This window comes from Neopsephotus bourkii, unplaced genomic scaffold (assembly GCF_033783945.1).
Source record: "Neopsephotus bourkii isolate Nb327-2 ecotype Australia unplaced genomic scaffold, CSIRO-AGI_Nbou_v1 NB_1350, whole genome shotgun sequence".
NCBI lineage: Eukaryota > Metazoa > Chordata > Aves > Psittaciformes > Psittacidae > Neopsephotus > Neopsephotus bourkii.
The window spans coordinates 1,765,002-1,775,374 of record NW_026901829.1 but is presented as its reverse complement, the minus strand read 5'-3'; the positions used below and the strand labels follow the sequence as shown (position 1 = coordinate 1,775,374).

The window sequence follows — 10,373 nt, the reverse complement described above, 5'->3', positions numbered from 1 at the left end:
TAGGAAACACTCTCAACAATTTTCTTGCTGTTTTGACAAACTTCTCAGCACTGGCAAAACCAGGGAAACATTTTTGGTGATACAGTTGACATTGGTAATTAGCTTAACAAAAGATATTTTCCTAATAATTTCTTTTTGGATAAATGTCAACAGATCCTAATCAAGACTAGATTAGATGGATTCGCACTATGGGCAAGTCTTCAGGCTGACCTATTAGCTGCCACTGAGAAGCCTGTTCGTTATCCATTACCTGAGGTACTTAAGAGTGTAGTGGGAACCAAACAAGCTGACGCTGTGTTTGAAAGAGTTACTTACAAGTATGCAGTATAAGGTGAGCTTAACTAGATTTAGTTCTACATCCATTTCTAGTCCTCACACCTAATCCCTCAACATTTTGCTTTCTAAGTGGGAATCACTTCTTAGGAGGTGTAGCATCTAACTGGGAAATTTCCATCACTGCCATCAATGCCAGGTTTCTGTTTTCTTGGAAGATAGAAAATATGCCCCTCTTCTTCCAAACCATGCAAGTCAAACATCCTGCAATTGTAAGTAATTGCTTCTACCTCTGATATCGTGCTGCTTCAGTAGACAATGACTCAACCACAGCCTGTAGTGGGGCTGGAGCTGCTGCTTCTTGGTGCTTGTCTCTCACTGAAGATGATGTGGAGGAGGGGAAGGAAGGTAGTTTAAACAGTTTATCTCTACTGGATCCCAGTCAGTAAGGGGGAGGCAGAGGTGAAGAGCAATGACCTGAGCATAGCAAATGCTGTTACCCTGTTGCATCACAAATATTTCATTTCTAAGGGGAAGTTAGAAGCAGCAACAGCAATAAAAGCAGTGGTTTCTGCCTTGACTTCCAGACCAGCATCCACAGGCATCTGTACCATGACACTTCGCTGCATGTGCCTTTTTCTCTTCCTTCTGCTCGGTTCATGGTGGCCAGACTCAGAGAAGCATGTGGTGGGAGCAGTGAAGGTCAGGGAGCACTATATAGCTGCTCAGATCACTAGCTGGAGCTACAAACCGGAACCTGAGGAAAAGTCCAGGTAACAACGTACAGGACAATGACGATGAAACTACCCCTCTCTTGTGACTGAAAGTGTTTTCTGCCATCTCCTGAGGGATTCTAGAGCCCAGGAGGACTTTAGAGCCTTATCTGTTGACTTCAGAGAAACTTGTGTGACTTTAAACAGCATGATTTGGGCTGGAGCCAGTGAAGTATTAAAAGCTCCTTTTTATTTCTCATTAGTGGATAGAATTACGTATTCAGAGCATTTTTGTAAAGTATCTTCCAGGGCTTGCTGTGTCATCTTTTTGTATGGGTTGATGTTTGTTTTGGGTTGTTTGTTTGTGGGGTTTTTTGTGTAATTGTTTTAGGCATATAGGTTTTGACCAATGTTAAGTTGAGCCATGGTTTGGTGAGATTTCGAGAGCTTTCAGACTTTAGAATTTGCTGAAGGAATAAATACGTTCCACTGTGGATACTATCACTTTCACTTAAATCAGAGCCCAATGAACTTTGGAACTAGCTGTGTTGTTTCTGAGTTGCTCAGTAGTTTTTGTGAAATGGCTATCCTGAGTTCTGCTGGTAAAGTGTGTAGGATCAGGCATTGCTGAACTTCATTAAGTACTTTTTTTCCAGACACCACTGAAGAATGTCCAGCCTACACACATATGCCAATCAAGCATATAAATATCTTCTATTGCCACTATTATTAAGATTATAAACACTGCAAGTGCAATGCTACTGATGATGGAGCTTGATGTAATTTAGAAATCTGTTTAAATTAGGCTTCATTTTTATGCTGTGCTCACTGTAGTCACCATACACAGCTTTTATTTGTCCATGAAGTGACATGAAATGATACAAATTACTTGTTCTACTACACTGAAGAGTGTATTTGGGAACTACTGGATTTTTGTATATTAGTGGATGGCTTGTTTTCTTCATTACAGTTCAGATTGGGGGTTTTATTTATTTTTTTTAATATGTATTGCCTTTCTGGATGTTACAGAAAGGACATTTCCGATTCAGATTTAGACTTTATTCTTTTTTCAAGACTTAATTAAAATAAAGTTTCTGTGATTTCTAAAACTCCACCTGGAAGTTTAATACAGATTATAAAAGCATAATGTCAAACAGGCAAGACAGAAGAAAATATGATTTAAATGCACTAATATGAAGCCAAATGCCATTTAAGTGTTGACCTGGGCACGTGAATTTAGTAGTTAGAACTTCACTCTCGTCTGCACTGGATGCATCAATGTAAGCATCAGCTGCTGTTTCATTAAACATCACATTGTGGATAGACTGTTGAAACTCTGATTAGGGTTTTTCATACACAGTGCCTATTGAGATATCTCTCATAAGTATTGAGAGTAAGTCACATCCTAAATGGGTCTGATGAACTTTGTAGAACATACAGAGATTCTACTCAAAACCAACCACACAAAGGGAAAAAAACAAAAACAAGCAAGAACAAAATACCCAAACCCACCCCCAAACAAAAACCCCCAAGCCACAAAGCTACTCACTGTGGAGGTTGGCTGCGTAACTTGCTCTGATTTCAGTAGTAGCTGAACATCTAAATACAGTGTAGAAATCTGGTACTTTGCTGCATTGGTTCTAAATAACTGAAGAGAGGCTGAAAAGCAAATGGGTTCTTCCTGAACTATTTCCTTAATTTTCCAGTCATACAGGCTAGAAGAAGACACTTCTAGAGTCAGTCATCTTATCTTTGTAAAGATTTGCTACCACATGCAAGTGGTATTTAAAAGACACTTAAGAGCAAAATGAAAATGTATTATCTATGCTCGCAGTGTTGCTGCTGCTGTTCCCAAAAGTTATGTAATTAGACCTGCTTGCATAGCCTGAGATTTCCAAAGTGTTATCAAGCTGCACACTTTGTTCCTTAGAACATGCTATACAATTGGTGCTGATGATCAATTTCCTCTTCCACCCCATAGTCTTATGGCATATTCTGTTGAACATTGCCACATTAGGGCAACACTTGTCAGTGAAGTTTGTGGATTGGGTCCTCCTTAAAGAGTGGAACTAAATTTCATCAGTGTCTTTAAAGAGAGGGGAATGGATTGGAACATGAGCTGATTCTGCCTGACTTCTGGTGTGAGTGTCTCAGAGGGATTCACAGAAGACCTCTACAAAAAGAGATCTCCCCCTTATGGACCCTGGATGTCATTGAAGCAAGTTCACTGTGTTATTTCTGCCCAGCCTCTCTGCATGAGCAGCCCATCAGCTCCCTACTATCAAATGTGCCTAAGGGGGCATTGTAAAAAAGCAAGTGGAATTACTGTTGGATCCCGTCATCATACATACTGTAAGAAATCAACCAATAAATGAGAAAGGCTATTATCCCTCCAGCTCTCTTCTCATCATTATTTCCATTCTAGTAGTATTGTGTGCTGTTTTCCTTCTGCTTGCACTTTCTAGGAAAGTGGTGTGTGGTCTGCTTGCAGTGTTTCTCACAAAGCAATTTTCTGACTTGCTGTGAGATTTGTAGTTGTCAGGGAACAGTTTCATGCTTGCCTTCACCTCATTGCTGCAGCAGGAACTTGCTGTTAATGCTGTTGTAGAACCTTTGCGGTGATTTTTGAAGTTCAGGCATGGGGATGCGTAAATAGAAATTCAAGTTTCTTTCACTGTGTTTTGTCAGATGCTTTTTAGGTTAAGATATCATGGTCAAGACATATTCCTCTGTGTCTTAAATGGACAAAACAAAGACATGTTCAGAATCAAAAGGACCTATAGAAACCATCAGCAAAATCAAGGGTAAATTGTGCTAGGTACTGTAATCGAATGTCCAGTGTGAAGTGGCTTACCTCAGGGACATCACAGATTCAGTAGAGTAAGAAAGAAAGGGGAAGACACTACAAAGAGTTGGACTGTGTGCCTTGCCTTCAGCAAAACATGCAAGTGATTAAATTTGATTCCAGGATTTGTTTCCAGAGATAATCTATTAAACAGAATGGCATTTCTGGGAGTCCTTGTCATTTTAATTCCTTTTTTTTTTTAACTCTGGTTTCAGATTGGAACATTCAGATCCAGTGTTTAAGAAAATTTCTTACAGAGAATATGAAGTGGATTTTAAAAAAGAAAAGCCAGCAAAGAAATTTGCAGGTAAACAGGAAGGAAATGTCTGAATAAGTTTGTTGCTTGTTACAAAGCCAGTTACAAGCTTGTATTTTTGTGTTCACTGTTTTTCACCTAAACCAAGTAGGCAAAGGGGATGAGGTCACTGCAGTGCACCAGGCTTTCAAAGGCCATAGAGAGGTTGGATTTTCAGAGGCTTAGTGCTATTTGCAAATTAATTGCATGATACAAAGTTGTTCCCTTTGTTTTCAGCATCTGAGGCGAGTTCCTGTACACATTTAGACAGGTATGGCACAGTCACAGTGGTGACACTAGAAATTCCCATGGAATGAGCGTAAGGCCTGAGGCTAAATATTTTCTGATAAATCGTTGGAAAGGAAAAGAAAATCTGTAAGGTTGAGTGTGAAAGATGTCCCCTTGACTTTGCATCTGTTACTGCTTGAAGACACTTTTAAGTGGTTGGAGGCAAGTTCTTCTATTTATGCCGTACATAAATATACTACTTGTGTTCTGAAATATACTACTTGTGTTCTGGTACTTATGCAGAGTACTTACATAGTGTTTCTGTGTTTGCTATTAATAGATAATATGACTTCAGATATTAGATGTTCAGATTTAGATTTCAAAGTAAATGTGTGTGTGTGAGGCTGGTGATATGAAGTTGTTATAAGTTGCCCTGAAAGACCTAATCTATGATCTGATTCCCTCCAGTTTTGTTCTTCAGTGTTACCTGAAACTGCTTTTTTCTCTTCAGAGAAAGAAAGTTACTAAATGGTTTACAAGAAAAGAGGCAAATAAGACAAAGGTAGTTTTAGCAGATCTTTTCCATTGCTTATTCTTACAACATGGGGAGTGGGGATAAAAGACCCCCTTGAAACCTTTAGCAGGCAGTGCCTCAAGAAATTTGCAGCATGTAATTTATTATTTCTTTAGGTAACACTTGGGTTTTGAAAGATCTTTCTGTTCTGTGACCTCTGGCATTGAGACTGCTACTCAAATGTTCTTGAATGCCTTTCCCTGAACTCTTAAACTATAAAATGTCTGCCTTCCTAAAACTGTTAATTGTGTGTGAATGATTCCTAGAAATTCCCAATGAAGCTCAACATGAGCTTTTTGATAAATTTGCTGTATCTGGAAATAACTTTCTTTTTTGTTTGTTTGGGTTTTTTTGTTTGTTGTGGTGGTTTTTTTTAAGTCTACCATTTTCTTGTGATTTCTAAGTGCCCTTTGCCAGATACACAATTTATAACATTCCTGACTATAAGCCTGCAGGTTTTAAATCCCCACATGCCTTTTTAAGCATAAATCTTCATTGCGGTGGTATATTCTCTGCCTGTATTCATTTAGCAACTTGTACTTTGAGAGTTCATGTTCCCTCTCTGGGAGAAGAAAACTTTTAATTTCACTAAACACACTGTTTTGCTTACATTTTCTTTATCTTGAATAACTACAGGACTTCTGGGACCAACTCTGCATGCTGAAGTGGGAGATACTTTAGTAGTTCATCTTAAGAATATGGCTGACAAGCCAGTCAGTATTCATCCCCAAGGCATATTGTACAGCAAAAATGCAGAAGGTAAATACTAAAAAAAAAATATCTGTGTTTTGTTCATTTACTTGTGGACTACTACATGAAATTTTGAGAGGGGCCCAGACCAGTGTTTGAGGATATGTGTAACACAAGTATCTGTTGATCCTGGATTAAAACTTCACTCCTGTTGTTAGCTCCTTTCTTGTTCATCAGTGGAACACCAGAAAGATGAGTTTCATCTGACATGCAGTCTCCTGACCAACTCCCTGTGTGCAAATGCTGTTTCATAGAATCATAGAATAGTTAGGGTTGGAAAGGACCTGAAGATCATCAAGTTCCAGAAATTTCATAGAATCGCAGAGTGATTGAGGTTGGAAGGCACCCCTGGAGGTCAGCTGGTCCAATGCCCATCTAACTGCAAAATACTCTTTTTCAGGACATGAAAACTCTTAAATACAGGTCTCAAAAAAACCCCACACAACTTTTCCAAATCCCTTGCAATAGCTTACATCAGGGCATTATTGGGAAAGGCAGGTTAACAGTGCTGATCATGTTGTTCTGGTAATCCGCATTTCATTCTCAGCTTTGTGGTGTTTTGGTCCTGAAACCCTCATGAAACTAGCAGAAAGAGATCATTAACTGTGACCAAATTGACTAGCACAGAGTGAGCTTTCACATACTTCTTAGATTGCCCTGCCCTGGGTGCTGAGCCGGAATGCTGACATACAGTTCACAAATTTATTAAAGGCTTTGTTGTGTTGGTACAAAAAAAGTTTCGTAACATGGAGTTGAACAGAACATCTTATTGGAAGGGATAAGCAGTTCAGTTTGACTATTGTTATAATAAAAGGCACACTATAATGTGCCTTTTGCACCTAGGATTTTGATTCTGTCTCACCTTTGTCATATTGCAGATTTGTTGGATATGGTAGGTATAGATATGAGCCATTACTGCCACCTGGTTGCTCAGTGCACAAAAGGTCTGAGGCAGCAAGGCAATGCTAGTCTGCCCAATGGTTTTATGAACTGGTTGTCAGAGAATATTCCAGATGCTTTAATTGCTCTTTGTCTTCATGCCACTCTACTGACTCTTTTCTTGGCAGGCTCCCTCTATGATGACCGAACATCATCTGTAGAAAAACGAGATGATGCTGTGCTTCCAGGCCAGGTCTACACATATGTGTGGGATATAACAGAAGAAGTTGGTCCAAGAGAAGCTGACCTTCCTTGTCTTACTTATGCATATTATTCTCATGAGAACATGGCAATGGATTTTAACTCTGGTCTGATTGGGGCACTGCTTATCTGTAAGAAAGGTAATGAAATGCTTTAAGACTACTATAAGGTATCATAGTTTCATTTCTTAATAAGGTTGTATGATAATGGGAAAGAGATATTATTTTCCTTTCCACATCTTTACATGCAGTGTACAGTAAATGTTTTTGAACATCTTTCTTTTAGATGTTAAAGTTTTTAAATGCCAGCTTTCATGCAGATCCATCCTAGCTTTATAGGATGGACAGAGAGTGCTACTGTTAGATACATTTGCCTGAACTGGTTGCATTTTCAGTTGCTTTACTGCTAAATACATGGCCTTAAATTTCTTGCCCTGTAGCCTCTCATAAATAAGAAGGATTACATTAAAGATAACTGCTTCCACTGCCAGTGTCTCTTCCCAAGTAGAATAATCAACAAGCTCCCAAATTTTTAGTTCATGCAGTTCAGGAGGTTGTCTGTTTTAGTCCTGGACTGTGTATTGAAAGTAGCAAATGGAAGTTTTTGATGTGAGCAGTCTACAGAAAGAACCAGTAAAATGGCACTTGTTCTGTGTGGCATGTCCAGAATTAATTATAATTGTTGATAGAAATTACACCTGTATCACAAACTCGACCAGATGGTTTCTTATAACTGATCCAGTTCAGCAGTATTTGTCAAAGTTTATGTAAAGGTTGTTTGCTGAGTGGTTGACTTTATTCATTTTAAAGGAGCTGATGACCTCAGTATAGCTTGAAAAGGCAGTGTTTGCTCTGTAGGTGACTGTGCCATCATCCTTCTCCTTGCCTCACAGTCTCAAAAGAGAGGCCAGCATCTGATCGTGGACAGACAGCTGTTTAACACTCCCATTCATTAAGGCGATCCCTACAACATATTGCCAGAATAGTCTTGAGACAATTTGCTGCCTGTTGTTTAATCTCCTCTGGAATATTACAGACTTTTGATTTCATGGTTACCCAACCCAAAAGTACTTCCAGAAATAAAATGAACCTTATAAGCATCTTTAAGGTCTTGTTTTGGTCAGGTACAGTCAGTGCATACTAACAGGTGAAGCAAGCTCATTAGATACATATTGATGCAACTACATTGATATGAAAACTACTTTATTTAAGCTTCAAACCAAGATCTGTTGTTTCTTCGTCATAGGAAGCCTAAATGAGGATGGGTCACAGAAACTTTTTGATAAGGAGTATGTACTGATGTTTGGTGTGTTTGATGAAGACAAGAGCTGGCAAAAATCAGGATCACTCAAGTACACAATTAATGGCTATACTGATGGAACATTACCAGGTACTATTCAGGCTAATGTGAAAGGAAACTAACATTGATGAAGACTGAGTATTACCTTTTGCTTTTTGTGCAAGGGAACAGGAACGGGGAGGCATGGATTACAGCTTTTTTTAGAACATGTCTGTAAGCATCTAAACCCTAGAAGAGAAACTGTGCTGCTGGAAGGAAGTCACTGCTGATAACAACAAGATTACGTCTAAGAAGAGTTCTGCACAAAGAACAGGGTTATTAACTATAAAAACATAAATACCTCACTTTTTTTACTCAGCTGATGGGGAAAGAGTGATGTGTTTAAGTGAACTGCTGGTTTTACAGCATTTAGAACATACTAAGTGAAGAACTTCCTGGAAGTGGAAAGTCAGTTACCTTGTGGGAAGACTAGGAAAGTTGTAATGGGCTACACCTGGGTCGGAGCAATCCCAGGCACAGCTACAGGTTGGGCAGAGAAGAGATTCAGAGCAGCCCTGTGGAGAAGGACTTGGGCGTGCTGGCCGATGAGAAAATGAACATGAGCTGGCTTCAGTGTGTGCTTGCAGCCCAGAAAGCCAACCGTATCCTGGGCTGCATCAAAAGGAGTGTGACCAGCAGGTCGAAGGGGGTGATCCTGCCCCTCTACTCTGCTCTTGTGAGACCTCACCTGGAGTATTGTGTACAGTTCTGGTGTCCTCAACATAAAAAGGACATGGAACTGTTGGAACAAGTCCAGAGGAGGGTCACAAGAATGAGCAGGGGACTGGAGCACCTCCCTTATGAAGATAGGCTGAGAAAGTTGTGTCTGTTCAGCCTGGAGAAGAGAAGGCTGTGTGGAGACCTCATAGCAGCCTTCCAGTATCTGAAGGGGGCATATAGGGATGCTGAGAAGGGACTCTTTATTAGGGACTGTAGTGACAGGACAAGGGGTAACGGGTTCAAACTTGAACAGGGGAAGTTTAGATTGGATATAAGGAAGAAGTCCTTTCCTGTTAGGGTGGTGAAGCACTGGAATGGCTTGCCCAGGGAAGTTGTGAATGCTCCATCCCTGCCAGTGTTCAAGGCCAGGTTGGACAGAGCATGGTGGCATGGTTTAGTGTGAGGTGTTCCTGCCCATGGCAGGGGAGTTAGAACTCGATGATCTTAAGGTCCTTTCCAGCCCCAACTATTCTATGATTCTATTCTGTCACTAGTATTTTCCCCTAGTTCTCCTAAGCAGCTACTTTCATATCTCTATCCAGTCCATTGAGCAAATACAAAAGACTATTTTAAGTCCCTTTCCTTCCTCTCCCCTTTCCTTCCTCTCCCCTTTCTCCTCCTCTTTTTTGTAAATAAGGACAAATCAGCTTTCCAAAATAAGCTTCTGGTGTTTTTCCTTCTTTCCCACCTCACTATAACTCAGGTTGTCATTTGTATGTAAGATTTAAGCACCTATCTTCCCCTGACATAGAGGATTTTGGTATCTGTTCCCTTGGCAAGCTTCTGAAACTTCCTCTTGTTACGAACACTGATCACAGGAGTCAGATATTTTTTATTTAATGTTTTGAGCAAAGCCTCAGTATAGACCTAGTTCGCATAGGAAACTTGCATGATTTGACTGTATTCTGAACCCTACTCTGGTGTCTCTTTCAGATTTAGAAGCTTGTGCATATGACAACATTAGCTTGCATTTGATAGGAATGAGTTCCAAGCCAGAAATTTTCTCCATTCATATCAATGGCCAGTCCATGGAGCAAAGACAACGACGAGTTTCTACTGTTAACCTACTAGGAGGAGCATCAACCACAGTAAACATCACAGTGACTGAGGAAGGAAGGTGGCTCATATCTTCTCTTGTCCAAAAGCACTTGCAAGGCAAGGGAACATCTGTTTATTAGGCAACGTGCCCCAAAGGCTTCTGCTGTTCTGCAATGGTACAGTTACTGTATTTCAGATGGTTGTTATTTCACTCAGAAACCACTGGAGACCAGGGCATTCTGTTGGAATGAGAAGTGCATAATGAACTAAAAGGCACTTTTATCTGCTGCTTTATTGCTGTGTGCAGATCACAGAGCAACAGTGAATCAGTGTCACTCCAGTGTCTAAGTCTCTCTGAGTTGTTTAGATAAGCACCATTATAAAATGAGTAAGGAACTACCTGTTCCTGGGGAAGAGCTGAGGGCCACTCGATGGGATGAAAACATTTGCTGTTCATCA

General features: G+C 40.1%; 1 protein-coding gene across 1 annotated transcript in view; it reads left to right on the top strand.

Moving 5' to 3' along the window:
- The first annotated feature begins 371 nt into the window (after positions 1–371).
- Positions 372–10,373, top strand: part of F5 (coagulation factor V) — a 33,426-nt gene continuing 23,424 nt past the window's right edge. Inside the window, exons 1-6 of the mRNA XM_061366626.1 lie at positions 372–1,046; positions 4,047–4,138; positions 5,565–5,687; positions 6,746–6,958; positions 8,064–8,207; positions 9,810–10,031. Of these exons, the coding sequence (XP_061222610.1) occupies positions 886–1,046; positions 4,047–4,138; positions 5,565–5,687; positions 6,746–6,958; positions 8,064–8,207; positions 9,810–10,031 (955 nt within the window). The 5' untranslated portion in view covers positions 372–885. The remainder of the gene's footprint in view (positions 1,047–4,046; positions 4,139–5,564; positions 5,688–6,745; positions 6,959–8,063; positions 8,208–9,809; positions 10,032–10,373) is intronic.